The sequence below is a fragment of the Pyricularia oryzae genome, chromosome 7 (genome assembly GCF_000002495.2).
Source record: "Pyricularia oryzae 70-15 chromosome 7, whole genome shotgun sequence".
Taxonomy (NCBI): domain Eukaryota; kingdom Fungi; phylum Ascomycota; class Sordariomycetes; order Magnaporthales; family Pyriculariaceae; genus Pyricularia; species Pyricularia oryzae.
In genome coordinates this window covers 3,232,921-3,260,383 of record NC_017854.1, presented here as the reverse complement: position 1 = coordinate 3,260,383, position 27,463 = coordinate 3,232,921, and the positions used below count along the sequence as shown (strand labels likewise).

Below are 27,463 nucleotides of genomic sequence, written 5' to 3'. Positions count from 1 at the left end.
AAGTTATACTGGGTAAAGTCAATCTTAGCTCCGACAGGGTTCAAGCTCACTCGCTCGTAGATCGATATCAAATTGTTCTCCAGGGATGTGTCATGTCATTTTCGCGACATTTCTTGCACCTACCGGTAGGCGCACTACATGTCACTGGTTCCGCAATGTATCCGTGCCAACACAGAAAATATTCTCAGGAGTCGACCACTTGGAAGACTTGCAGGTATAAGTGTGACAGCACGCATTGCAGCTACACGGCTACCTCTCAAGCATCATCCCGTAATCCCCAGGTCCAGGTGGAGAGACCTCATGCTGCTTAATGCCAGCTCCGATGGCATGAATTAGAGCCCTGCAACCCCCTATCTCACCATAGTCATATTTGAACAAAAGCAAAACTAGTGTTTCTTGATGACCATCTCTTTTGGACACAGAGAGCGACTTGAAACATTTGTACAAGCTAGAACAGCGTTTTTTTTTACTGAAGGTTGGGTCGGGTTCGAGACTGCAATAAAAGAATCTTGCCTGCTCATTCGACGATATCATGTTTTGCCCTGGTAAGAGAGCCATTCTTTTTATTGGGCTCATCTTTGAGCCAAAGAAATATTCTCTGTCGATCGTGCAGAAACAAACTAAGAGCTGTCAACCGAGTTTTCTGGGCCGCTTGGGGTCCGAAGATCCTTTCTCGTCCTTGCATGATATAGGCAGGGCCTCGGGAGAACGCTTTGCCGGATTGGCTGCATAAGCCTCCCTCGGCTTTTAAGTCCTTTTTGAATACAAAGTGCTGCTACCTTCCGAGTGCAAACAATATGCATCTTGGTATATTTGCAGATATTAACACATATTCAGGTGTACAGGGTCTCTTAACACATATTCAGGTGTACAGGGTCTCCGATACCTACTCTTCAACAAAGTCCCAAAGCAATTTTTGTGTAGTCCATATTAGATATTTCTCTCGTCCACATGCGCAAGGGCTAGCGAGCCGTCTTCTGATATAACCATACCGACTTTCTTTAGACACGATGTGCATGATTGCCGAGGTTCATTCAGTTGAATTCTAGGACGTAAAAAATTCTGAAATCGGCGTCAGGCCCAACGTGTACCTCGATAGGTAGGTAGAAAAGGCAGGAGGTTGCAGCAAGAGTCGCACCTCACGTGTCAACGGTCGGGGTTGCCGTATATGTACCTCTTTGGGCAGTAGAGCCATTAGGGGCTATCCACCCACGTCGAGACCTCCTGTTTTGGGCGTGACAGAGCTGCCCCTCAGTTTTGACTTTCTGTGAATTCTTCTCGCCAATGAGGGCTGGACCCTTCGGCTATTTTGTTGACACACGCTCGAGTCGCGTCTATTAGGGCGGCAACAGGAACATCTTTGTCTTTTTTTTTTTCGCCGATGGGAACCCATGGCTGTGCATAGTTTTCTACTTCATCCTTGTCCACTTCTCCAATACCCCGCACGCAGCTTTGACGGGATCGGTCGTCAAAGTAGCAGCGGAAAACCCCCCGTAAAAGGAATGAACTGCGCCCTGGCAACTCCGGACGCCAAGGGTTCTCGCGTTTGCTCTCCTGAATGGCGTGTATATTCGCCCGGCCCCGTCATGCAGCGAAATTGCCAAACTATTTTTGTCCAAAGCTTATAGATCGCTGCCCTAATCGGCGAGGCCGTAACGAAGTCTTTGGATTATAAAAGATTGCAATGTCCGGCTTTGAAGCACAATTGTAATGTTCTCAACTCACGCTCACAGCGGTCTTACCTGAACATTCTTTAGTTTTCTTTTCTTGTTCGTTTTTCTTATCTTCCTTGTCATAATCCAACTGGTCACTCTCTTTGAGGACCTGACTCGTTCTTTTTTACACAACAGACAAACAACTCGGACACTCCTTTTTTCGAGTAAGACCCACTACCGCCAAAATGCGCCCTTCGTCCATCATCGCCCTTCTCGCCTCGGCCGTCCTGGCCTTGGCCCTCCCCCAGACGACTGGCAGCTCCCCTGCCGGCGTCGACGCGATGCGCCACTCTGCCACCGTCGCGTCGGGCAACACCTACAGCTACCTGCTGTCCAAGCCGGCCGGCACTCCCAAGGGAACAATCTTCCTTCTGCACGGCTTCCCCGACCTGTCGTACGGCTGGCGCTACCAGATGCCCGCCCTGACGCAGCTCGGCTACCAGGTCGTCGCCCCCGACATGCTCGGCTACGGCCGCACCTCGGCGCCCAAGGACCTCGGAGCCTACACCTTCAAGAAGATGACCGACGACCTCGCCGGGCTGGCAAAGCAGATCGCCCCCGGCCAGAAGATCATCCTCGGCGGCCACGACTGGGGTGCAGCCATGGTCTACCGCGTCGCCCTCTGGAACCCGGACCTCGTCAAGGGCCTCATCGCCGTCACCACTCCTTACTCGGCGCCGACAGCACAATACGTCGACGTGGCCGACGCCGTCAAGGCCGGGCTGACCAACTTTGGCTACCAGGTGGCCATGCGCGACCCCGCCCTCGACGCCAAGCTGCAGACCAGGGACCAGATCCGCCAGATGCTGCTGGCGTTCTACGGAGCCCAGACGCCGCAGGGCCAGCCCGGCTTCACGGCCGAGAAGGGCCTGATCTTTGAGAACCTGCCCACCCTCGGCTCGACCCCTCTCCTGTCCGCCGCAGACCTCGACTACTACGTCAACGAGTACGCCAGGAACACCGTCGCCGCGCCTCTGCACTGGTACCGCACCGCCAAGCTCAACTGGCAGGACGAGCAGAGCCTCGTGGCTGCCGGCGGCAAGATCAAGGTCCCGACCCTCTTCATCACCGCCACGCAGGACACCGCCCTGCCGGCCAGCCTGTCGGTCGGCATGGAGAAGTACTTTGACAAGCTGACCAGGGGCACCGTCGACTCTTCCCACTGGGCCCTGTGGCAGGGCGCCAAGAACGTGACGACGCAGATTGCCACTTTCGTCGCTAGTGTTTAATGCGCTTTTTTTAAAATCCGGGGGACAAAGGGTACGGGGAAAATACGGCGGGGATTTTTCACGGAGTTGATCTTGACCGGGTTTGTTTTGAATAGGTATAGACTTCATTAGATAGCGTGTTAATTTTACGATTAGCCTTTTCCGGCTACGAACGATTCCAAGTTGTCCAACATTAAAGCTTCTTTCTCTGCTTTTATTTTAGTACCATGAACCATAACTCGCTACAATCCAGCCTCGGCTTCTTTTGTGGCCAAGGTCCAGATAAACATGGAGTTTCCGTCAACTCGGACGGAGCTCTGACGTACTTGTGGAAATCGGATCATCCACCATTCGGTCAGACATTGGAGGGCAGCAGCCTTGCCAACCACGACCGCCAGAGACTTGTCTGTCGTGGTCGATGACGCCCTCCTCGAGTTCGGACGGGGAAACCGACCCCGTGGTCGTCTCCGAGCATGTCTTGGCTGATGCTGTGGTATCGGCCCGTCCTCTCGACCCTTTCTCCGACGGTTGCGACCGCCGATCAGAGATGCGGCTTGAACAAGACGTCCTCCCGGAGAGGCTGTCCGCGCCGCGGCGGATAAAGGCCATAAAGACATGACGAAGGCTAGGCATGCACGCACAAAAGGTGCCGGCGCCGAGCTCGAGGGATGACCATAGAATGAGATCAAAGTCGTCCCAGGTCGAGTTCCGCTTGTCGCTCGAGGCCCGGAAGACCAGACGCAGTCGCAGGATGCTGACCACAGTAGCGCTGTATATGATGCTGGTGTCAGTAGGGCGTGAGCCATAGATATTCGGGGAAAGAAAGACAGGTGATTCTTCATACAAGGCACCGACGCCAAACATGCTGCAGACGGCGAGTTTCTTGCCCAAGGTCATTTTCATGCCCCAGATCTGCGATATCGGCAGGTAGATCATCCAAATGTCGATCAGCAACCCGACGATGGCATGCGCCCACACGAGCGGGTGGGCATCCATGTTGCAGTGGCCCTGCTGCAGTCTGTCCCAGCCGGTCCACTGGTACTGGATCGGCCAGCAGCGAAAGACGACCAGCATGAAGGTGACGATCCAGACGACGCCGTTGACGAACATGGTGGCCTGCACGACGCGGCCAAAGTCCACGCCGAGGACGGTGCCCCCGCCGGCGCCGCCGCGGCAGAATATGCGCAGGTAGAACAGCAGAAACGACGTCTTGAGGAGGAAGATGTTTGTGATGTAGAGGATCTCGAGGATTAGCATCATGACGATGAACTGCGTGACCTGGTCGTGCGACAGGGTCCAGAGGTCGGTGCCGATGGGGTTGCCGATGGTCGGGTCGATGCCGCAGATGCATATGACCCAAAAGGCGATGGACGTGGCCACCGAGAGCGCGAACGTCAGGTCGTCCAGCCCGGGCGGCGCAGCACCCACCGGTTGACCGTCGGGGCCGAGGCGCCAGCCCGAGATCCCGTGTGCGAACTTGTGCATCAGCCTGACCAGCACGGCGGCGATGCAGATCCCCAAGAGCGCCCAAGAGGTGGCCTTGAACTGCAGCCGCCTGTCGCGTGCGGGCATTTCGCAAAGCTCGTGGAAGGTTCTCTGGGTGCCTGGGAAAGAGTGGGTGGCGATTCGCCCGTCAGTTGTTTGCTTTGGGACCAGGGCAACTGCGTTTTGTTTTATATGTATGGATCAGTATCGTGGGATCAAGCTCACTTAGACTATCCATCGGCTTGCACGCTGTCAACATGCACGACCCGACGCTGGCCAGCATTTTTCTGTCTTTGCAAAGGCATTGCTTGTCTGTTGGGGAGCACGAGGATGCCTGGACAGCTGGGAGGGCACATTGTAGCTGTTGGCAGAGGTTCGGATCCGGTGTTAGCTACATGCTTAACCACATGCTGAACACTTGACGGCTCTCCCGAACTGGATCATGTTCTGTTACCTACAGCACACTGTGGAAGCGCCTGAGCTGCATCAATGAGGCTGCTGCCTGCCGAGGCTAGATGCAACCGCATGGTAAAAGCAGCCAGTAATGGCACAAGAGCTGGGAGTAGACGCATGTTGTGGGTTGCTTTGCTGTTGCGTCTCAAAAAGAAAAACGAGAATGTTGGTATAAAACGACCAAAGGAACCACACAAAGGGCGATACGCGGCGTTATTACATGGTATATTTATTATGTGCGAGGAAGCGCTAATCTCCGCACAGTTGACCAGAGTCCAAACACACACCAGCGAGTCACGTTGAAGCCAGTCCGGCTACTCCTCAAGTCATCTTCAAGCCACAAAAGGCCCGGAAACCAAAGTGCCGGTAATAAAGGGCCGCCACTTGGCGAATGATCTTGACTGGAAGCACCTGTCATCCGTCGGTGCCTTGGCTAGCGTCGGGATCTTCCTTCACAAGCCAGCGCATCGGTTCCTTCTTCTATTCGTGAACTTGTCAATCTTTGGTTGAACTCAATCCCCATTTTACTCCAGCGCTAAGGGGGTTGACAGCTATGCCGCACTAGCAATGGCTCTGTCTCACGTGATGTATAACATCATCACTGGGACTTCTTTGTGGCTGGCGTCTCTAACGATTTCCCCGCTGAATAGGCCCGAGAAGAAAAAAACCTTTGACCAAAGACGGAACTTGCCGTGAGGCTGTGTATCACTCCTCCGCTGGGAATGCGCGCGGTCATGCTTCCCCGCCCACGACAATATTAAGAGGGGAGCAAAATGGTTTATATCAACAATGACGCCTCGACTTTTACTCAGGAATAAGGTTTACCTCTAGATTAGTCAACACTTTACCCGTATTTCAAGTGAAGCTTTTGCAAAATCTCGCTCACCTGTTCAAGTCGGTCCCGGCAGCTAGACCTCACTATCATTCTCCTTGTCTATTGCGTGCAGAGTTTGCTCACGTCATCAGAGTCGCTGAGCTTTGTGACAAGCCGCTTCCCAACGGGGATAGTCGTGCTGTAGCCTGGAGGTCGAATCTGGCAATGCACGCATACAATTGACGAGATGATTAAAATGCAGACTGTCACAGATTCTTGTCCCCTGGAGGAACAAAACTCATCCTGGATTTCTCTTTACGTGGTTCCTAGGCACCTTTTCCGTACACTGGCTGATAGGAGAGAAACTCGGACAGTTGATACCAGCAAGTTTGTGCAGAATTATGAGTAAATGACATGGGTATCTTGCTCACCTTCCCCGAGGAAGACCGCCGCAAGAGCGTAGCCTTTTATTAAAGCTGGTCAGTCCAAGAAGACGTGCGAAGCGCTTTCAAGGGCCGTTGTGGTGAGGTTCTTCAAACTACTCTGACGACTACTCTTTGCTTGCCAGGTTTCTTACTTGGACACATTTGGAGGCACCGAAATCACCCCTGCCCAACACTTGCATGATCCTGACATTATTCCTCGCTATATCCCCTAGCAATATTAAACACCTGGTGTTGGTTGCACAGTGCCGCCTGGTTGTCCCGGAGACAAAGGAACCGACTTCCTGCATGCCCAAAGTGGAAGTTTGCGGGTCGGAGTCTAGATCTTTTGCACACCTGACTAATTACTCGAAATCTCCGTCCAAGTCTCTAGGATTCCCCAGTCCCTTCAGGAAAAAATATAATCTTTTCATGGTTCCTGACTGCAGATCAAGCCCCAGGACAACATGAATATGTGAAAGGGGGACCTATTGCTGTGCCAACGATCTCTTAGAGGCGGCGTTAGGAAAAATGTGGACTGAAGCCCCGAGGTGGAGAGCTGATAAATAAAAGTTCGTTCGCTGCCAGTCCTGCCACTGATATTCTTGAGAAGCACTCGGCGAGCGCATAATTCGTTGACCAAAGCCTCGAACCACCCGCTGCTGGAAAGCCATCAAGCAACGCAATGGTGCCAGGATTCATATCGGTAGGAAGATGAAGGCGTGGTGGGGGACACTTCGGAAAGCCAGCGGAGGCAAGGGTGCAAAGACAAGAGAGACAATAGAACAACGCATTACATTTAGAAGTATCGAAGCCCCAGTTAAATGAAGAGCACTTAGGTAGTACTGAAGATAACACACAAGCCACTCTCCATGCAACATACCAACAAGTCAACCAATGCATCGTTTCAAGGGGCCAGACGACACGTGAAACACTGTCTCTGTTTGTCGTGACGCTTCTACAGTAGAAGGAAGTAATACAAGTGTCGTAAATGAAATAAAGAGTCATCTGCACTAGGTCGACTCGTCTTATAAACAAGCTGGCACTATTTTGCGGCTATGCCCGAGTAAAAACTGTGAGCAAAAGCCATTTCAGTCGACTGGCAACCCATGTCCCTCCGATCGCCGCTCACGTACGCCGAGTTTACTCGCAACTCTTGGTTCCATCCTTAGGGTTGGACATTATCGAAAGTACAAAGGAGGTGCGGCTGCACAGAGCACCACAGTTTAGCACACGCCAAAATGTCGACATCTGTCGCAGTTTGGTAAACGTCAAATGGTTAAATGTAGTTGGACTGTTAGAATTGAGCATTGACAGACAGGCACGCAGGGGTAGGGTAGCGGGGTCTAGGTATAGAAGCGGGCATTTAAATTTAGCCCCAGGTTCATGCAAGCACGCCCGTATTTGATTTTGCTTTGTGTGGGTATTTTTGTTATTTTCCTCAATTATACTATGGTATGTGATCCTATAACGAGAGCGAAGCGGCGATGTCCGCCCCAGCGAAATTCAAAGGACGCATGCGGGGACCATCGCGAGTCATCAACTCGCGCACTCTGTCTTGATTATCCTGAGAAGACGGGGAGGGATTACGACAGTCCTGCCTCGTCATCCAGCGCCGAGTCGAGTTGTTCAGGAGATGTCTTTTTTTGACTCTGGAGTTCAGTTTTGAAGCGGCTGAGAAAAGAAAGAGCGCTAAAGGATCTAAGCTAGACTGCCGTGAAAAAAGAATGTACTCGCGGATCTTCGTAATCTGTGTTTCAACTTTCAGGTTGGTAGAGCTGTCCATAATTGCCTGACTTGTAAGCGTAGTAGATGGCCGAGTTTGCGAGCGTCTCACGGTCCCGAGGATGCGGTCAGAATAGATATTTTCATTAGAGGCAGAAAAAATACGATAAACTTTATCTCGATTTGTTTAAAGAGCTAACTGCATTCCTTTCGTCCCAAGTGTATGCCAAGAAATGTTGCCAAGAATGTTTACAAAATCGGAGCGAACCGATGGCGGCAATGCCAAATAAAAGAAGCCGGCATCCCCTTGGCACGGCGCCGCGGCAGGACCCCCTGGTTGACTCGCTCCGAGTCACAAGCTTAGCTAAGCGTTGACGCGTCTGGGGAGATCAATCAATCCCAAAACCACCCCAGAATAGAATCGAGGAGCAAGCATAGCAAGGGAACTGGATCCAGAATAGATTGACAGGAGTGGCGGGCCTAAAACCGTCCCATCACGAATTTCGATACGATTCCTGACCAGGATGTCGAGATAAAGAATTAAGGTCATCCATCGTGTTTGTTTTCCCCCAGAGGAGATTCTCTATAAGTACAAGAGATTGAGTCCTTCTTCTCGTCAATTTTATTTCAATTCATCATCATCATCAACATTCAGCATTCAGCACAGCAGTCGCTACCACAACTACTATTAAATTTTAGTACCACAGTCATTTCAACAACATCATCACACTTTATTCCTTCGCTCAAGAACTCTTATCAAGCAAGGCTTCGCCAAACCAATTAGCAACAACAAACCAATCTCAAGTCAACAACCAACTTCACCAAAACAAGTTTCAAGATGCCTAGCTTCAGCAAGACCGTCTTCCTCACCATCGCGGCCGCCACCGCCGTCGCCGCCGCGCCCCTCTCGCCTCGCAGCCCCGGCCTGGCCATGGAGGGTGATGTCACCCACGTTGCCCCGCGCGCGGCCCCATCCGGAATGGGCCACGACGGCCACGGGAACCACAAGCGTTTCTTGTTCCTGGGTTCGCTGGGTGCTGCCGCCACTTCGGCAAACGACAAGGCCGAGCATGCCGAGGACAAGGCCAAGGAAGGAATCAAGAGTGCCGGACAAGCCGTCGCCGGTAGCGCAGCGGCTGTCGGAGGCGCTGTCGTCGGAGGCGCAGCGGCCGTCGGCGGTGAGATTGGCGCCGAGGCCAAGAACGCCGGCGCGGCGCTCAAGGCCGGCGGCACCGCGTTCGTCAACGGATCTCCTGCCATCCAGGCCGGCGAGAAGCTCGGCAAGGATGGCAAGGACGCCGCCCTCCATGGTGTGGCGAGTGCCGCGGGCGCCGTCTCCGGCGCGGCCGGTGACCTCGCCGCCAAGGCTAATGGTGCGGCTCACTAAACGCGTTTTTCGCTTTTGTTTTCTCTCTGAGGGCACTGCAGGAAACGGGCGCTCCTTGGGTTTTGGGTGAGAAAGAGGTAGCATGGCTTGGGGCGCATTTGGTATTTTGTCCTAGCAAGCGACTGTGGTGGCTGTGATTTTGAGCTCAAGCTTTTGGAGCTCGGGTTATGCTCTACATGTCAGTCTTGCTGCTTGGTTATTAGTTTTGGCTTTTTTTGATTTTCTTCTGGCTTTAATCTCTCAATAGACCTTTCCTTAATCTGGACTCTTTGGTTAATTTCCAGTGAACACTGCAACAAAATGTATCCGACCATCACCTTCTGCGTGACCCTTTATTTCTTGGGACAATTGCTCCGCAAACATCTACTGCATTGTTTTGTCAATTTTTGGTTAATCCAAGCGACCCCAGAAGTGCGTCGACGTCTGCGGTACAACCAGCCCTGGAGCAGCGCCTATTGTGAAGGCTAGCTGAATCGCGGTAATAAAAACCTAGTGGTCCTGCTGTCTTTTACCTCTATTCAGCAATAGAAGCCTTGGAATTTTGTCACAAAGCTGCCTCTTTTCCGAGGTCAGGGTATTTGCGCGACCCGCAAGTCTTGGGATCCAGAGCGCGGCTCGTCCTGCTTCGATAAAATGGCATAGGCCCGGAGATTGTTAATTATGCAGTTACTAGGTTTTTGATTCTCGTCTGTTTCAGAGACATTTAAGTTCCTATTCCCGGCTAATAACCGCCTCAGGCGGGATTCAACATATACATGCATCCCAATAATCTTACTGTTTTACCCGCCACGCTCATATAACCTGTTTCAAAACAGTCGGTTCAAATATTCAGCTCAGTAGGAGGTCCTCACCTCAGCCCTTAATTGTGTGGACAAATGCAAAAATTCCAAAATCTACCGGTGCAATAGATCGTGCAGTCTCTCTCCAAAATAAGTATATAAAACTCCTTATAATATGACGAGAAGTCAGTCGGCCCCAAATAGCACCAGGATTTGGCTATCAATGGCTTTTTACATCTTTCCCTGCCACGCCTGAACATGTGTTTTAATCCACAGCTGTACAACCGGATTTACACCCACCAACCCCCTTGCAAAAGTAGCATTGGCCGTCCGGTTTGCTCTTTTTCGGCGAAGGTTCCGACCTTTTGACCATTCCAGGGATCGAAGTGCGAGCTTGAAGACTGTCGAGCTTGTCTTTGGAAGAATCGACGATTTGGGCATCGTTTCCAAGGTTCAAAGGCTGAGCAAAGACCTGCGGCCCAAAGGCCAGAATGGCAGCGAGATTGAAAATTGCAGAGGGGCGCATATCGCTAATTCATGCAAGAAAGGTTTTGGTAATACAGAACAATGTAAAAAATCCGATTTCAAGGCTCACGTGTTGTTGTGGTTGAAGGTAAGCCGCGAGTACGACGGCGTAAAGTAGCATGTATATATGCTTTGCATTATTTTTCACTTCGATGCTTCCTTGCGGCAAATAATAGTAGTCTGAGGTCATAACATCGTCGCAGGTTTGCATTTTAATATGGTTTAATCTATAATATATACGGCAATCTCCGTTTTTATGCAATCGGCAGATTTGGCTCCCGGGTACATTGCAGTAAAAAGCCGCCATTCGCGCGCGCAGTTTGGTGACAGTTTGTATTTTCGATAATAGCACTGTAACCGTATCCATTTACGGCGTATTTAAACGAAGTATAGGGGGAGGGGGGATAACCATTGCCTTTGTATTTCGGGCTGCATACGAATCGCAGGGATTTCATTCTAAGACTGGAATAATAAAATAAGTAGGACAGGTCCAAAAGGAGAGAAGAGGCGTGTTGGGGGTGAAAGAGATAATAATAAAAAGTAACTTTGTAATTGATTAATTTCCCCAGAGCTAAAATTAGAGCTGTACTAGTATTTATGCCAATAAATAGAATTGAATAGCTAATTCTAATGCTATTAAATCATGCACACTGTATAGATTGATGCGAGAAATAATAAAATGCGGTTCTCCTAGTTGGAGGTCACAACAAACCATGGACTCGGTGCGGGGGATCGGGTCTTTTATACCTCCTCTTTACACAACAGGCTTACTAATTTGCGCCATGAAGCTCGAAAGCAAATGCCGTCGAGTTTGTAGGATAAGTGACCAAAAGTTTGAGCTGCAGGGACTACTGTTAGTCCCACTCTCAAAGAGCAGATGAAATGAAGGGGTGCAAGTGTCACTCACCGTGTCGGAGGAATAATCCACATTAGCCACGCCCAAATCGACCGGCTCGCCAACGTCGACCTTGGCGCCAGCCCAGTCGAAGCGGTGCGTGCGAACCTGGACGCTCCCCTCAGTCGGGAGGCCCAGTCGGCTCAAGCCCGAGACCACCACCTCGTAGGTTCCCTGGACCGTGCGCGTGCCGGCCAGGATCTTGGCGCCGCTGCCCTCGACGACGGCAAAGACGTCCGACTTGGCGTCGGCCGACGCAGCGGTGGCGACGCGCTCACCCACCATGTCGGCGTAGTACTTGTACAGGTACCACTCGCCGTTGGGGCTGTACGAGCCGGTGGTCGCGTTGTGGAACACCAGGTCGGCCATGTTGTCGTGCAGCGCCGCGCCGGACCCCCAGTTGGCGCGCAGGCCGCGGAGGTCGTGGCGCTCGAGCTGCGAGAGGTAGAACACGCTGTGGGCCGGGGTCTGCTCCGACGGCCACGCGTACTCGTTGATGTCGATGGGTCGCTTGGGGAGGTTGTGCTGGACGAGGAGGGTGTTGAAGTCTGGGACGACGAGGTCGAGGTCACGCTGCAAGCTGTTAGCATGGCGGCCGAGGGAAGGGTTTACGGACGTGTAGAATGTGAGATATCTTGCTGCTTACAGCACTAGAAATCTGGTGCCAGGACCAAATGTCGGGGATCGTATTGTTGCCGGCGACGGCCGACAACCACGAATTCCACTTGTCATGAGTGAGGGTCGGGGCGTCGGCAAACGAGGGGCCGCTGATCAGAGTTTGCGGCAGCTCGGCCCTGGGAAAGAAGGTCAATCGGATGTCGAGTCGGCAAGACAAGAACAGTACACTTTAGTGTGGGCTCGAGATAAAAAAAAACTCACCTGATAATCTTGTGAGCTCGCACGTAGAACTCGAGGTACTGCTCCCACGACCGCGCCCAAAACGACGAGATCTCTGGCTCGTTCCAAATGTCAAACACAAGCCCCTCGAGCATGTCATTGGCCTTGAGATCCGCAGCAACCTGCTTCAAGAACAGGTCCGACTCGGTCCAGTTGCCATTGTCCCCGGGAAACGCCGTGCCGGCACCCTGGACGCTGTCGGCGCCCCAGAGGTCGTGCGGCAGCAGGATAAAGTCGCCACCAAACTTGCGCGTGGTGCGGTAGTTGGACAGCGCCGACTTGAAGCGCTCCACGTAGCCGTCGAAGCCGCCGGCCCAGCCGGGCGCGGGGATCTGGGCGCCCCCCGCGCGGCACGAGTTGAACTTGATGTCCCGGGCCAGGTGGTCGGGAATGCTGGTGTCGACGCTGGTGCCGTTGTCGGGCCAGCCATAGATGAAACCCGCGCCGAGGAACTTGGCTGGGCCGATGGACGTCGCGAGGTCGACGGTGGCCGTCCCAGCAGGGGATTGCCTCGTCGCCAGGCTGGCCGCCGGGCCGATGAACAGGGCAGAGAAGACGGAGAGGGCCGCGAGGTAAGTCATGGTTGAAAGGGGGACGAAAGTCTTTTGGAACGTGAAGGTGCCGAGTTCTGATTCCTGAACAAACGGCAATCATGCTTTTCCATGATACGTGTTATAGCTTTTTTTTGGCCAGACAACCCCTGAAGCATCATGACGTCGTGTGTGCTCCAAAAAAGGCAGCTGTATTTTTGCCTAGTTCCCCACCCGACCTGAACCTCTGTTGCCAGGCATCCATCGACGCAACGTTGTGCCGCTCACGGACTGTGAATCTTGTTTTCCCCCCTGTGCATTCCAAGGTCGGCATTGGGAGGAGATCGTCGGAGGTTACTTTGCGGGGAAGCCTGCGTGGGCAAATCCCCCCCCGTCGATGCGACCTGGATGCGGAGAACACCTAGACGCGCCCCAACCGGAAAACGAGGCGTCTCAAAAGGTATGAGGGGCCTGTTGACGAAGGCGCAATTCGGCAAGTTGATCGCACGTGAAGGGGACGGATTTTGGGGAATGCATGCCGAGGACCTAGGATCAAGGGAGAGACACGAGAAATGTGGCATCGAGACTCATCCGGTGTAACCATATAATTTTAATTTCCCATTTTCATTACGTAGTAGGAGCGGCTTCCGTTTGCCTTTGGGCAGCACAAGTGAATAGAATAGATCTCAAGAACTGAATACGCAATAATACGAATAAACGATATGGCTGGGCTTGGGCCTGTGACACGCGCAACCATGCTGTTGAACCGGACTCCCAACGGAGTGCAGTGCTCGCCTGTAATACATACTGCATCATTACCGCCATAGCAACTCAACCCTCCTTCAAAACTTGATGCCCATCAGCATAGGCATCCACTCTGTACGAAGCAAACTTGGCCGCCGGGACTCCCCTCGCAAAAAGTATATCCAGCTCCTCAAACGTCTTGCCCTTTGTCTCTGGCAGCCGAAAGTACGTCCACAGGAAAAAGGCAAAGGCGCAGCCTCCCCAAAAGAAACCCGTCTTGCCCCTCCAGTCCCCAGCCGTAGGATTGAGCATGTACGGGTTGATGACGTTGCATATGATCTGCGCCACGTAGTAGGCGATGCGGCTCAGGCACACGCTCTTGTTGCGCAGCCGGGTCGACGAAACCTCGGAAATGATGGCGTAGCAGATCGGCCCGACGGTGAGGTAGTAGACCCCAAGCCAGCCAAGCATCAACCCGGCCTGTGCGTAATTTGCCGACTCCGACTCTGGAGCCCCTGCGCTGACGGACCCCACCGCCAGGAGGATGACGGTCAGGACGCCGAGGCCCCACAGGTAGAGGGTGCGGCGGCCGAAGCGGTGGAGCAGGAACCAGGAGAGGATGGTGCCGACGGACGCGATGCCCAGGCCCCCGACGGCCATCTGGAAAGAGATGGAGTTGGGCAGCCCGGCCTGGACGAAAAAGTACGTCGGCGTGCCGCCCATGGCCGAGCCGCAAAAGGGCTGCGCGGCAAAGGCCAGGCAGGCGATCTCGGTCCTGCGCAGGTCGACGCCGCGGAAGCAGTCGAGGTAGGATGTGCCCTCGTCCATCTCCGTCTCGATCTCGTTGGTGTGGATCATCATGGCGACTCGCTCCCTGGCGCGAGGGCCGCTCGCTGCCGAGCCCAAGCGCACAACTGAGCTTTCGGCCTGCTTGTAGTCGCCGAGCCGCACGTAATGCCACGGCGACTCGGGCGCGAACCAGATCACGACGAACAGAGGCACCGGCCAAGCCCACTGGATGGCGAACGGGACCCGGTAGGACCACTGCGTGTTGTTTTCTGAGAATCCGGCCTGCACCCCCGCCGAGATGAGCTGGCCGAGGGCCCAGCACAGATTGACAAACACGGTGAGGTACCCGCGCAGCGCCATGGGGCACACCTCGGACGCGTAGGCAGGGGCGGTGGTTGCAAACACGCCCCACGGGATGCCGCAGAGGAACTGGCCGACGAGCAGGACGGGCAGATTGGGCGAGAAGAATGAGATAAAGATAAAGGCGCAGATGGACGCCAGGGAAGCCAAAAGGACCTTGCGGTACCCAAACAGGTGGGTAAAGTAGCCGTTGGCAAAGGCGCCGATGATGGTGCCGACGCTCACGGCGTTGCTCAGCCCGTTTTGCCACGACGCGGTGATCTCGAACGTGTTGGTCCTGGGCAGGTACTCGCCATATTGCTTGCGGAAAGACTCCTGGGCGAAAAAGGACGAGATGAGCACAATGTCGTAGCCCTCCATGATGATGGACGCCGACACCAGGACCGACCACATGGCGGCCTGCGGGTAGCGGCGCATGGCCTCCCTGAAGCCAAGATTGTGCTCCTCGTCGGCCGCCTGCTTGGCCATGGCCAAGTCCTTGATGGCGTAATCGTCTCTGCTGGCGGCATTTTCAATCTCGCTGGCCCCTAGGGGCTTGTCGGGCTTGGAGGCTGTCATCTTTTCGTCTGGTCGCTCAGACATGGTTACGAAACCTGTGAGGGCAGCAACGGCGAAAGGAGGTGTGGGTTGGACGATTGGGGCGATGGGGACAAGAAGTCCGGACAAGAACTCCAAAATAAGCCAAAAGCTTTTGAAAGCCAATTTCCCTTCATGCAAGAGGCCCAACAACTCCGAATGTGTAGGTGGGGCATTTTCATCAATCACACAGTCGCCTGGTATATGACCTACAAGTGGCATCCAATGTCACCTTGGCCGTCATGCCTCGCGCTGCCTGGCGCGCATGTTAGTGGTTCCCCGTCGTTCGCACAACGTACCACTTACCCCGCATGATGTCGATGGAAATCCGGGGTAGAGCGTATACATGCGGGGATGGGTTCCTTTTACGGTTAGGACCTCGGCATTGTGCGACTGGGGTTATATCCGGCGAACTGCCGTACATGCGTATTTGTCTAGGGATTGAATCGACCAAGCTTTGCGGAGTTGCATGCCAGGTGTGGAGGGAAAATATCTTGCGTAAGCGTGTGGGCAGCTGCCGAAATGGCAAGAAGCAGAAAGAACCAAGGTCATACAGCTTGAAACAGAAAGCCGACTGTGCTCAAGAGCAGCAGGTCATTTAGAGACCGAAGAATAGTCTTAGAAAGATCGCTCAATCTACTGGAGGTGAGGTAACAAATGCACTGAATCTTCCGGACAGACCTCTCAAGACCATCAAAATTACAAATATCAAGGTCTTCCACAAAGCGTAAAGCCACCAAGCACTCTGCAGCTCATGTTGGCTGTATATCAACATCTAAACTATCGTTTGTCTCTTTTCTCTCCCTAGAATATGGGCCAAGGACTGTGGTCATTGGACACTGATGAAACTCAATATGTGCATAACGCGTGCTTTCTGAATAATACCTCATTTCCTTGCCAGAATGTCTGACTCCAGAAGTTGTACGCGATGGAAGAATGCCCTTTAATGCGGTCCTTTATAGGATTACTCTTATAATCAATGGCCTATATAACGAGGTAAGGCGGTTTGACAGTCTTAGGCCGGATCCTATGATCACGCAAAAATGCTATTGACCAAGAATTCTCGAAAAGGGTCTCATATCACCCTAACATCGGTTCAAGTACTTCGTTGGATGTACGCAAACTTTTAGCTATGTCAGCTTTGTCTTTAAAACCTCACGGCTGTAAGGGCGTCGAAGACTCCACTAACACATTTAACCACATGATTTACTGCGGACAACTGCTGGCTCTGCTACGCACAAGGATCAGGGTGCGACCCGTGGCCAGAGGCAACGAGGCATGAGGTGCATTTTTTGGCGAACAAAAGTGGCCTAGTCCAGCGTAGATTTTATTTTGTTCCAGAACTGAGGGTCCCTATTGCCCATCAGTTGCTCGCGTTTTGAACTTAGCTTTGACCTCAATGCCGCCAGCAAAGTCTAGTCACATGTGCCATGGATCTCCAGGAAGCAGCAGTAGCCGCACTCCGAGGAAAGGGGACCCTGGAGGGAGAGATGGATTGTGGGCCGAGTCATAGCATTGACGGCCATTCCGGCCCCATGTCCCCTTGATAAAGTGGTTAGACAGGGTGGACCTAGCACGCCAAGTCTCGAAAGTGACGGAGGTCTCACAATCTCAGGGATCCTGGTTAGATAAGGGTATCTAGTACCAAGATTGAAGGTGTCGAAGATAAGCATTCGAAACCAACAAGACTGGGCACATATCAACGTGGGCAATTAGTTGCATATTCTAATATACTTCATGGTTTGTTTCGGACGAGAAAAAAAGCTAGATTATAAGCGCACTGCCGTCTTGTAGTCGGAAACTCCGTCATGTAAAAATACTGGTAATGAGTGATGAGAAGAGAAACAGGCTGGAGTGCAGTGGACCCCAGGCCAAGACGACCATCTACCGCCTTGCAGTCTCCCCGGTGCTATTGCAGAACCGGCAGAGCCTTCAATGTGACCAAATCCCCTAGGTACACCAGATGATGTAGCAGGTAATCTCGGAAATGCAGCCTCCAGGTGGGATGATGGGCGGGCAGCCGTTGAGCAAGCACTGTAGGAAGGTCTTCTCATCCCGGCATCCCTGGGCCTTGAGCTTCTCTGATGCAAGCATAAAAGGAAGATCAGGATCTAGTACTGGAAACAAGCAGCTTCGAGGTCACAACTTTGATGCGACTTGACTCACCTTGTACAAGGCTCGTGGCGAGCTGAACATTGGAGTCCACGGAGGCAGCCTCGGGTGCCGGCGCTGCGGCAACGACGGCGATGAGAGTGGCAAGGACGGAGGTAGTGAAACGCATCTTGGCTCTTGGGTGAGGAGTAGGGACGTTGGGATATGTTTGTGATTGCTTCGATGTTGTTGTTGTTGTTGAACAAGAGGATAAAAGACTGATGTTAAACCAGGGAGACGCCCGGCTTTTATATTCGAGTCTATGTCCCTGTGTCGCCGCCAAACCAGAGGAACTACTAAACAGTCACCAACCCAGGGAAATTCCACTTCCCCTGAGCACAAGTGAGAGTATCTTTAGTTGGCTCATTGGACTTCTCATCCAGGAAGGTCGTCTCAGCTCGGTCCCGAGGCTGGGAGGGGGCATTTACGGAAATGCGTCTATCCCTCGATTGAAAGAGACTGCAGACTTGAGCACCCAGTCTGGAGAAAAATCGTTTGAAGGATCTCGTACCGGTTTGCTGACACCGCGCTATCACCCTTAAATGCTCTTACTGGTGGATAAACCCTCCTGAAGCCGATCCTGCCTCCTTCTGCTCATGCCACACCTTGTTCGTAAGCACAAACGTGAGGAATTATTGCTGAAACCCCCACGCCGTTGGTGGGCTAAGTAAACGGCCCGTCCCTATCCCTCTACATAACTTGGCTTTACCAAGTGGAACAAAATACTGAACTGTGACGGTGAATCGACTAGAAGCAAAGAGCACGGAGTGAAAATGAAGGTCGTTGATATAATTTGCGAATGGCCTTGACAACCACAAGATACAAAATACCTTTCTTTTGTTACTTGCTTAAGATTGTAATAACATCACGTAAGACTTGACGAGCCCGCGGAATTCCAGCGGCGAGGGTATTACTTTTACGGCTGCAAAAGGACCTTGCATGTCAAGATCTGGAGTAAAAAGGACCCTGCAGGTGGACTATTGGCAATGGTCTTCTTGGATCAATAGTTTGTTCAAATCCTTCCGGTTAAAAAGAGATCTCGAGAGCTCGCCAAATGTCACATGAAGCCCTTTCTGGTTAATGAGGCGATCAGAGCTGGAAAAATTGGGATCGAAGGAAATCGAGAGGGACATGCTAACCTTTTCGAAACCTTCGTAGGCCAGGCACAGTTGAGCGAGACTTTGCTTGCTCTGGTGTGACGCATTTCGGCGCCCACCGTTTGCTCACTACTTCTGGAGAGATGGCCGATTGTCTCAATGCAATCCCGGTACTCCCCAGAACTAACGCAATAGGCCCAAATACGACATCTACATCGGCGCAGAGGCTATCTAATTAACACAGGACAATCTAGCAGCAGAGGCGAGGGAGAAGAGTCGCAAGAGACGGGGCAATATTGAGGGAGGTAATTTGGACTTTATATCATTACTTGGTTGGTACCTCGCTGATAAGCTCGTAAACCACACCTGCAGCTCTACTGATACCCCAAGCTTGTCATGATCATGGTCAGCCGCCCATGTGCCCAATCCTCAAGAGTTGGAAATCTTGATCTTCTCAGAGAAAGCCGTCCGCAGAATGTTCATCTCCTTGAGCGACTTGGCAGGCGTCTTGCTGTCGCCCATGTAGACGTTGCGGAACGTGACGTCGCTGACCATGGAGGACGTCCCGTTGCCTTGCAGATACCCATCCCTGCCGCCCTGCTTGCGCGCGCGAATGTTGCTGACGACCAGGCGCGTGATGGGACCGACGCCCGAGTTGACATTGTTGACGTAAGCAATCAGCCACGACGCGAACCCGCCGGGCGAGCCGCCCAGGTTCTCAATGTCGATGTTGTCAAAGGTCACCGAGTCGGCGGCGGCGGTGCCAAACTTGTGGTGCACGCCGAGGCCCACGCCGGCCCGGTGCACGACGCTGTCGCGAAAGGTCACGTTGCTCTGGCGCTGCCACACGCCCTCGCCGACCTTGTAGCCGAAGCACTCGGTCCAGGCCAGGCAGTCCTCGAACACGACGTCGGCCAGCGGCCGCGGGGCGTAGGGGTACGGGACGGTGGTGCCCGTGTCCTCGGGCCACGTCTTGGTCGAGAAGCTGTCGTCCTTGGCCACGGCGATGGACCGCCGGACCGTGACGCGCGTCGACTCGCACACGTCGACGCCGTCGTTCTGCGTGATGCCGAAGCGGTTCAGCACCTTGAGGTTCACCATGTAGACGCCCTCGGACTGGACGGCCACCACCCCCCAGAAGGAGCTGTCGCGCACCAGCACGCCGTCCACCCGGAAGTTGGTCGTGCCCGACGGCACGAGCATGCTGGCCATGAACTTGTTGTCGCGCGTCTTTTCGCCGTTGCCGTCGATGGTGCCGCGCCCGTACACCTTGACGTCGACGGAGCCCGCCTCCGTCGTGATCCACCAGGTTCCGGGGAACAGGTCCGACTTTTTGTACATCATCTTGTAGTCCGCCATGACGCCCGTGAAGCGGAGCACCGCGCCGCCCGCAAGGTAGAGCGACGTGCGGCTGGGCAGCACCAGGTTGCCCGTCAGGTAGAGGCCCGGCGGTACGTAGACGATGCTGCCGGGGCGTGCGCCGGCTGCGTCGAGCGCCGATTGGATGCCTGTGTTGAGGGAGGCCCCGGTGTCGTCGGCCTTGTGGTCGAGAACGTTGTAGATGCCGTTCCCGCGCGGCTGCGGCACGTTCTCCTCGATGGGGTCGATCATGACCACGAAGCCCTTGGTGTTCTTGGAGTCATTTAGCCTGACGATCAGGTAGTGCGCCTTTACGAGCGAGAATATGAGCTCCTTGCCCTCTACCCGGGCCTGGATTGGCAGCCGCTGCGGGGAGATGGTGTACGATGTGATTGCGGGTTGGTCCGTGATGGCGATGCGGAACTCGGTCCTGTAACCCTGGTCCATGGAGATGTGGACGTAATCGTAGCCGGCATAGTTGGTTGTGTTTACATATGTCCCGTTGACCTTGAGAGAAAAGTGCGCCGATTTGGTGTAGATTGACGGCCGTGGGTAGCTGACGTATTTGGCGTTGGCAATCGTCAAGAGGCACAGCGATGCCACTGCCACCATTCTGCTCCAACTTGTTTGGTAAAACATCTTGCGCGCGCGCGTGCTGTCCTTACTCGACTTTGCACAGTTGGCTTGGCACACGGATCGTACCGTATGTTGCAGGAAAGGAGAACTGTTGTGACCAGACGAGACGCCCATAATCTTGTGTATTATACAGTTTGTCGCTGGCTGCCTAATCTTCCTATATTTTTGACGAGCATGGGCCGGTGAGCTTCTCCCCGATTCGAATACCACAGCGCCGAAAGGATTGCGGGCATCGTGGCTGTGCGTCAGCAGAAAAACGCCAATACACGAGCTGTAGCAGCGCAACCCGCCGTTTGGGGCCTGCTTATCGCCGAGCCCCACCCCTCTCCAGTAGTCAAACGAAACGGCAATTTCGGCGCTGCATGCAGGAGCGGACTTCTTTTGTCTAGGGCCGACCCGCGTTGGGGGCGGAAGGATTATGGGGAGCTCAATCCCAGTCCTTTCATCGGAAAGATTAATTTCTTGTTCTCCTAATGTAGTCCCTGGCTTATAATCTACAGGGACCATACAGCCTGGCTTGGAGAGGTTTGATAGAATAGGTCAGACAGAAAATAAACTTGATGACTAGCGATATCTAGGCGCGTCGAGCCTGGGAATCGTGGCATGGTTATCATCCTGTCAAGCACGACGAATTGCCTTGTGGCGGAAAACATCGGCAATATCTTAAGCTTTCTGGTATCAGGTATCCATAGACAATAGAATTTGATGTGGGTTACAATAGCACAGGTTGTAGCTTTGCTGTCAGCCCTGCCACGTGGCACCCTCCCTTGGTCATACATATCTCTGGCGAGTTCCTAGTGCTCGCGATTGATGGTGCAGGAGCTGCTGCAGTGCATCATCTTGACAGCAATTTTGAGAGGCATAAGACATGCGACTGCGGCGAATCGGCCAGCCGCAATGGCTTTACCAGACCCGGTGAATTGGTACGCATTTAGTAGCCAAGTAGTGCCAGAAGATATACGGCATCTGTTAAATGAAGATGCAATCCTAATCACCATCATGCACATTCATCCCCATTGTGTTTGTGTCTTACTGTGGCGAAGCGCAGTTCCTTCCGAGCTTGTGGGATTGAATGTGTAACATGACGTTTTGGTGACATTGTGGTGTGACCGCGGGCAACAACAAGTACATCGGCAACAAGCTGAAGGTAAAAAGCAAAAGAGAACTTGATCAATGAATGGCAACAAAAAGACAAAAAGAGAATATTATCTCGGATACGGGGAATCGAACCCCGGGCACGACGGATCCTGTTGTGGATTGAGAGCGTCGTATGTTAGCCACTACACCATATCCGATGTCGAACTTGTTGATGGCCCAACGCGTTTGAAGATTACATAACGGCAGCGTTTGCGTCTTTCTGTGCGATAAAGGTTCATGGAAAGCTGTAGCGGCAGCCTGCCTGCCGCATGCAAAGCAGCACAACTAATTTTCATAGCCTAGACCGGATCATAGGCTGCATTTCTCCCTATATTCCCCGTACACGGAAGGCGGCCACTCGAAAGGTAATGCCAGGGCTCCACACATTGTCCTGCGCCGCGAGCGTTTGACTGCATCGAATATGTGTGTCTTTCTAACAACCTCTCTCGTCGCCTGTATTAGAGGTCTTTGTCCCCAATTGAACGGCATCACCAAGTTCACCAAGTTTCCCAGAGTAAACTAACCCAGGTGTTTGAAGGGTGGAGCTGTCCAGTCCAGGAGTGAACTATTTTCGCTGGTCACGGGAACCTCTGACGCCTTTGGGAAGTTGGACATGTTCTTTAGTTTACCACTCTTAACCACCAGGTGAACAGGGTCCAAAAACGAGCTTCGACCTAGGAGTGAGTTACACGTGAATTGGTCGACGCTATGTATGCTTCGTAATACTTTACAAGCACCCTCGAACATGTTGGGCTCCTCGAGAATTGCTGCTAGCCTTCTCGCTTGACAATAGTGCATGGTATGATCTCGGCATTGGTCGCAATTGCGGATCTAATCCGGGTATGAAAGGAGCCGATTTGTTACAGCATAAACATGTGCCATGGTCTGCTTGTTGGTTGGCTTTTGGTCGCGACGATATCGGTGCGACGGAGGAGTAATTAGGCCGGTTTGCTCATTCAGTTCCGGCGATGGTGGGGATGGTACATTTGCTCATGATTTCGCCCTGACACTTGCTGAGGAAAGGGATTCGACGTAAGATACCGAGGGGAGACGCGGGTGAGCTTGAGGCTACCTCAACATGAGACCTAGCGATTATTTTTCTTTGATGTAGAGCATCCCAAGGTATTACTTATCCCTGCTGATGCTCCGAAAAGTTCTTCTTGACAATGGCGCAAGGATTGCAAAGCCAGATCTTACCTGTATGGGATCTATTGTCCATGTTTCTGTCAAAAGTAGATACTTGACGTGGGTGTGAGCTTTCCAGGTGCACCCCAAACAAGCGGCCTACAGAGGGAGCGGCGGGCAGGAAAATCTGTTCCAGGTCTAGATTATAGATGGCCGGTGAGCGTGGCAGCGACGAGGCGTTTGTGCAGTTTTCGGCCATGGCGGACACTCTGTGGCTGGCCATGGTGGCGATATCTACGCCACCGTCTTGGGAAGCAGGCTCAGCAGTGGCGGCCAAATGCGCATGCATTGTAGGGGGGCAGGAGCACGAGCAGACTCACCTTCTTCCCGATATTTTGACGGTTGACGAGGCCGTTACAGAAGACGTTGAGTTTTTTGTAAAGTGCGATGTAAACTTCATGTACGTAGAGATATACCGAGCAGATGTTGAGAGTTTTACCCTACTTTGGGCACGTTTGTAACGATCATCCTTTGTAAGTGGCCTGCAGCACAGCAGGCACTATTAAATGGGGACTACGGCGAAAACCATAGAACAGCAGAAATTGTGCCAAGAAAAAGAAAAATGTAACAAGTCTTCGCATCGAAAGTAAGAGCGTTGAGAATGCGGGCTATGCCAGGGGCCTGTCTTGTTTGATAAGGCTAGATTCTTACGCATGGCTTGATTTCCCCAGATTCATTAGAAACATCGGGCTCTCCGGGGGCGAGCTGGGCACCTGTCCAGAATTTATCTCCTTTACTTGCCTAGGCGTTCAGCAGGAATGTCAGCGCGCGTCCTCTTGCCATAGGGTCTACAAGTACGAAGAATTTGCCGCCACCAGACCGGCCAGCCAGGTGTAACGAAGCTAGTGGCATTCAACTTTACCTTGTTACGAGCCTGCCGGTACCGTTGGGACTGCGCTAGCGCGGCCGGCCTTGATCTGGAGTCAGCCCTGCCCCTGATGTATCAAGATTAGCGCGAGGGGCTTTGCGAGGAGCGGCTCTAACAAATTTTCCTCGGTAGCTTGCCGCCAATGTGTACACAGCCACGTGTATTGCTTGTGCTTCACCGAGAATATGTGCTATAAAGTCTCTGAGGATGCACGGAATGTGAAGCAATTTCCTTGGCTGGGAACCATCGCGCATCATTCACTCGTTTATTACAACTTCTTCTTCACGACATTCTTTTGGTCTTCTCTGCAGGAGAGACTTGATTCAACTTTTTAAACGTTCATTCATCTTTTTTTTTCTATTTCAACAGTCCAAAATGCGCCTTTCCAACAGCACTCTCCTGGCAGCCACCCTCATTTCCTCCGCCATCGCCGCTCCACCAGCCCGACGCGACCTTCCCGGCCTTCTCAGTCCCCGTGGCCCCACCCTACCAGCCAAGCCTCCCACCGTGGTCATAGCCCCGGGCGCCTGGCACCAGCCCATCGTGTACGAAAGCCTGCGCACCGAGCTGGCCCTGCTTGCGTACCCTTCCACCTCGGTCTCGCTCGCAAGCGTCGGCACCAAGGATCCCAATGTCGGCATGCTCGACGACGCGGCCCGCATCCGCGCTGAGCTCACCCGCCAGGCCGACCTGGGCAACAACGTCGTCCTGGTCGCGCATTCGTACGCTGGAGTTCCAGCTTCCGTTGCGGTCGCCGGGTTGAGCGTCAAGGACCGTGCGGCAGCCGGCAAGAAGGGCGGCGTCGTGGGCGTGCTGTACCTCTGCGCGTTTGTGCTGCCCGCACAGGTTAGCCTGTCTGATGCACTGGGAGGGCAGTTTCCCGCCTGGTTCAATGTCACTGTAAGCACGCTATTGATGCATATTGACCCGTTAATTCAGCTGTGGAATCCCGAGCTCAAAACATATTAACATTTCTATACAGGGCCAATTCATGAACCCTATCGACCCCGCCCACGTCTTTTACAACGATCTCACCAACCAGGGGACCGTCGCTTGGGCCGTGTCACAGCTGCGCTCCGAGACTGTCAAGATTGTGACGGAGAAGAACACCTTCCAGCCGTGGAGCAACGGCATCCCTGTCGGTTACGTGTACACGACTCAGGACAACGCCGTGCCCCCGTCCCTGCAGCAGAGCATGACGGCCGGCTTCCCCGCGGACGCTTTCAAGGCCACCATGACCACCGGCCACGCGCCCTTCCTGAGCCAGCCCAAGGCGCTGGCTGCAAACGTCAAGGCTGCAGCGGTCAAGTTTGCTGCCAGCAAGTAAGCCCGTGGAGGGCAGCGGTGTGGTCACTGTTGTTTTGAGTGCTTAGTGTGGCGAAAAGTGTTTTTGAGTCCGATAGACATGAATTTAAATTGAGTGCGTGATAAGCTACCTTTATATTCATGATCGTGATGCTTTCCTGCGAGACGACGTCTCAAGGGTATTTTCAAGTCACACCCATGGGTTTAGACGAGTGTATACGCAGGTCTTGCCGCTGCATCTCCTCTCTTCCATTCCGTGCCATGACCGACACATGAACTAACCCTCTGGTACAATTCCAATACTTTCTCAAGTTTGTACCAAGTCTGGAGCCTTTACTCTATTCTCTCCCTCAGCTTTAGGCTGGTTATAGTAGACGTAATTGTCTTTCAAGGCGCTGCGGCACCACTCTAGATTTGCGAGGCTGATTTTGGCATCTGCGCTCCAAAAGTATCGAGAGTCGCGTTTAAAGATACGCTCGATTCCTATGGTGCGTACTTGGCATACAACATCTTTCTTTTGGGCAAGTACAAATGCGAGCGCCGTTCTGGGACTTAGTATAAATATACCGTTCTTCTTTTCATTAATGCCGCCATGAGTTTCAACCTCATCAAGTTTGCAATCGGGAAAGGCGTAAAGAAAGGATGGCGTTTGCGCTGCCACAGCCTTTGTGAGGGATATAAGCGCTATAATTAGAGTAAGAGCAAGCGGAGGGAGCATGTTAAGAGAGAGGTAGAGGTGGAATTGCTTTAGATAATACAAGAATTTCGATGCGGAGGACTTTGAGACGGCGGTGATCGTGGACTGAAATTTACACCAAATATTGTCCAGGAGCGATTCATATATCTCGAAAACAACTGTAAGTGGGGTTAGGCTCAATTTAAAGATGCTGCTTAAAATAGACGATCGGCTTTCCCGGTGAGTAAATGCAAAAGAAATATATTTAGCTCCCAAATTGGGTGCAGTAACAACCTTAAATCTTAATAATTTAAAAAAGCTGTATTTTTAAACCTCACATTAAAGCCTAGACAGCTTCGGTTCAATTTCTATCCAGTGCTGGTGGGATATTAACGAAAGCCAAGTAAGTGTTAGAACTACATATTTTACAGGCTTCTCTGCGTAACGAATATTGTAGTTTTAGCCGAGAGCGGAAATATCAAAACCTCTAATGTACTGTTTATGAGGATCCCTGGCCTTTTATTAGAGCCTGGAACCTCTTGAATCTAGGCTGGCGGGCAGGTTTAATGCCAAAGTTACAACTTGTTTGGCCTCGCTGGACGAGCGGCACGCCGCGTTTCACTGTAGAACCAATACAGATAAGGCTACGGTCAATGGCCTTCACCAGATAGCAGCGGTGATATTGGAAGGGTGAGCTCGCAGGTTCTTCCGCAAAAGTAGCTTGCTTGATAGCAGGCCAATCCCAATTATAACCCAAGAGGTACTAGTCTAACTGGGAGGATAGAGGCAGGACTTACAGCCTTCGTTTGGCGAATAAGCGTTTCCCTCGATTCTTCAATGAAAAAGCTTTGTAAAATCAATTGTTTCTTTCGTCTTAAAGCTCCTTTCATTGAGTGCAAATAAATACAAGGCTAAAGCTGCTTTAGGATCGCCGGTATATACCGAGATTCCTCAACTATAGGGACTCCTGTGCATCCTCATCATTCCTCGTGAATGAATAAGTAGCTCAGCCTGTGTTGAACCCAGCCAAACACCAAAACAGAGCCTTTCCTCAAAGACGGTCGCCCTTTCTCGCCATAAGCATCCGATTCGCTACCATCCTCCCTGCTCAGGCCGTTGCCGTAACCGCAGCTTTTACCCTTATGGAACTCGCCCCTGAGCGGGCCGTAGACAACAGACCGCGGTCACTCGCAGCTCCCTGCCAAGCCCACAATTGGAGTGTATAGAGGCTTGCGGAAGTTTGTAGCTGATATTGATTCTCCCAAAGGAGAAAGTCCAAAGGACTGCGGTGGGCTGTCGCCACCCTTATCGGTACTTCATCCGCAGCGACAACTGCTGCCCTCTTGCTCGCAGATGGGAATGCATCATTGCCTACTCCAGCAAGTGCCGCTCCTGGGCTGCCGGTGATTAGCAACGATGGTATCTGCGGCACCTGCAGGAGAGTGTTGGCCCTCGGGCTCCCGAAGGAGGGCGAGACAGTGATGGGGAGAGTCTGGCGCTTTGATGGGTGAGAGGGTGGATAGAGATTCCTTCTCTCAAAACCCAGCAAGTTGCCCGTGTTGACCAGTGCGGAGGTGCTGGGATGCAAATGGTCTAAAGCCACGGGCCGTTACTCCTTTGGGCACTTGGCAGACTGTTACTTTCGTTGGCATGTTGCTTATCGAAAGTGCCGAGATACGGTAGTAAAGTTCTTATCGTGCTCGCCAACACGCGACCGTATGCAGGTTACGGTAATATCTTGAGAG

General features: G+C 52.7%; 10 protein-coding genes and 1 non-coding gene across 11 annotated transcripts; 5 read left to right on the top strand and 6 right to left on the bottom strand.

The window, feature by feature from the left end:
- Nucleotides 1-1,900: 1,900 nt before the first annotated feature.
- Nucleotides 1,901-2,944, top strand: MGG_09603 (uncharacterized protein; the record flags this gene model as incomplete). Its single annotated transcript, XM_003721438.1, has 1 exon — nt 1,901-2,944. The coding sequence occupies one exon, from the start codon at nt 1,901-1,903 to the stop codon at nt 2,942-2,944; it is 1,044 nt and encodes a 347-aa protein (XP_003721486.1).
- Nucleotides 2,945-3,223: 279 nt separating this feature from the next.
- MGG_09604 (uncharacterized protein) lies at nt 3,224-4,495 on the bottom strand (the record flags this gene model as incomplete). Its single annotated transcript, XM_003721437.1, has 2 exons — nt 3,224-3,692; nt 3,768-4,495. The coding sequence occupies 2 exons, from the start codon at nt 4,493-4,495 to the stop codon at nt 3,224-3,226; spliced, it is 1,197 nt and encodes a 398-aa protein (XP_003721485.1).
- A 4,165-nt stretch (nt 4,496-8,660) lies between these two features.
- Nucleotides 8,661-9,209, top strand: MGG_09605 (uncharacterized protein; the record flags this gene model as incomplete). Its single annotated transcript, XM_003721436.1, has 1 exon — nt 8,661-9,209. The coding sequence occupies one exon, from the start codon at nt 8,661-8,663 to the stop codon at nt 9,207-9,209; it is 549 nt and encodes a 182-aa protein (XP_003721484.1).
- A 2,074-nt stretch (nt 9,210-11,283) lies between these two features.
- MGG_14055 (uncharacterized protein) lies at nt 11,284-12,886 on the bottom strand (the record flags this gene model as incomplete). The annotated part of the gene is made up of 4 exons (XM_003721435.1): nt 11,284-11,352; nt 11,421-11,981; nt 12,055-12,202; nt 12,288-12,886. 4 exons carry the CDS (start codon nt 12,884-12,886, stop codon nt 11,284-11,286), a joined length of 1,377 nt encoding a protein of 458 aa, XP_003721483.1.
- Nucleotides 12,887-13,666: 780 nt separating this feature from the next.
- Nucleotides 13,667-15,310, bottom strand: MGG_09607 (maltose permease MAL31; the record flags this gene model as incomplete). The annotated part of the gene is made up of 1 exon (XM_003721434.1): nt 13,667-15,310. One exon carries the CDS (start codon nt 15,308-15,310, stop codon nt 13,667-13,669), a length of 1,644 nt encoding a protein of 547 aa, XP_003721482.1.
- A 1,944-nt stretch (nt 15,311-17,254) lies between these two features.
- On the bottom strand, nt 17,255-17,585 carry MGG_14053 (uncharacterized protein; the record flags this gene model as incomplete). The annotated part of the gene is made up of 2 exons (XM_003721433.1): nt 17,255-17,421; nt 17,471-17,585. 2 exons carry the CDS (start codon nt 17,583-17,585, stop codon nt 17,255-17,257), a joined length of 282 nt encoding a protein of 93 aa, XP_003721481.1.
- Nucleotides 17,586-18,857: 1,272 nt separating this feature from the next.
- MGG_09608 (uncharacterized protein) lies at nt 18,858-21,646 on the bottom strand (the record flags this gene model as incomplete). Its single annotated transcript, XM_003721432.1, has 2 exons — nt 18,858-21,063; nt 21,581-21,646. The coding sequence occupies 2 exons, from the start codon at nt 21,644-21,646 to the stop codon at nt 18,982-18,984; spliced, it is 2,148 nt and encodes a 715-aa protein (XP_003721480.1). The 3' UTR covers nt 18,858-18,981.
- Nucleotides 21,647-21,756: 110 nt separating this feature from the next.
- On the bottom strand, nt 21,757-21,842 carry MGG_20318. Its single transcript has one exon. It is a non-coding gene; the product is annotated as a tRNA-Glu (tRNA).
- A 1,176-nt stretch (nt 21,843-23,018) lies between these two features.
- MGG_09609 (uncharacterized protein) lies at nt 23,019-23,706 on the top strand (the record flags this gene model as incomplete). Its single annotated transcript, XM_003721431.1, has 3 exons — nt 23,019-23,269; nt 23,409-23,455; nt 23,615-23,706. The coding sequence occupies 3 exons, from the start codon at nt 23,019-23,021 to the stop codon at nt 23,704-23,706; spliced, it is 390 nt and encodes a 129-aa protein (XP_003721479.1).
- A 406-nt stretch (nt 23,707-24,112) lies between these two features.
- Nucleotides 24,113-25,064, top strand: MGG_09610 (uncharacterized protein; the record flags this gene model as incomplete). Its single annotated transcript, XM_003721430.1, has 2 exons — nt 24,113-24,637; nt 24,720-25,064. The coding sequence occupies 2 exons, from the start codon at nt 24,113-24,115 to the stop codon at nt 25,062-25,064; spliced, it is 870 nt and encodes a 289-aa protein (XP_003721478.1).
- Nucleotides 25,065-25,926: 862 nt separating this feature from the next.
- On the top strand, nt 25,927-27,229 carry MGG_18089 (uncharacterized protein; the record flags this gene model as incomplete). Its single annotated transcript, XM_003721429.1, has 4 exons — nt 25,927-25,958; nt 26,064-26,121; nt 26,245-26,408; nt 26,986-27,229. The coding sequence occupies 4 exons, from the start codon at nt 25,927-25,929 to the stop codon at nt 27,227-27,229; spliced, it is 498 nt and encodes a 165-aa protein (XP_003721477.1).
- Nucleotides 27,230-27,463: the final 234 nt, after the last annotated feature.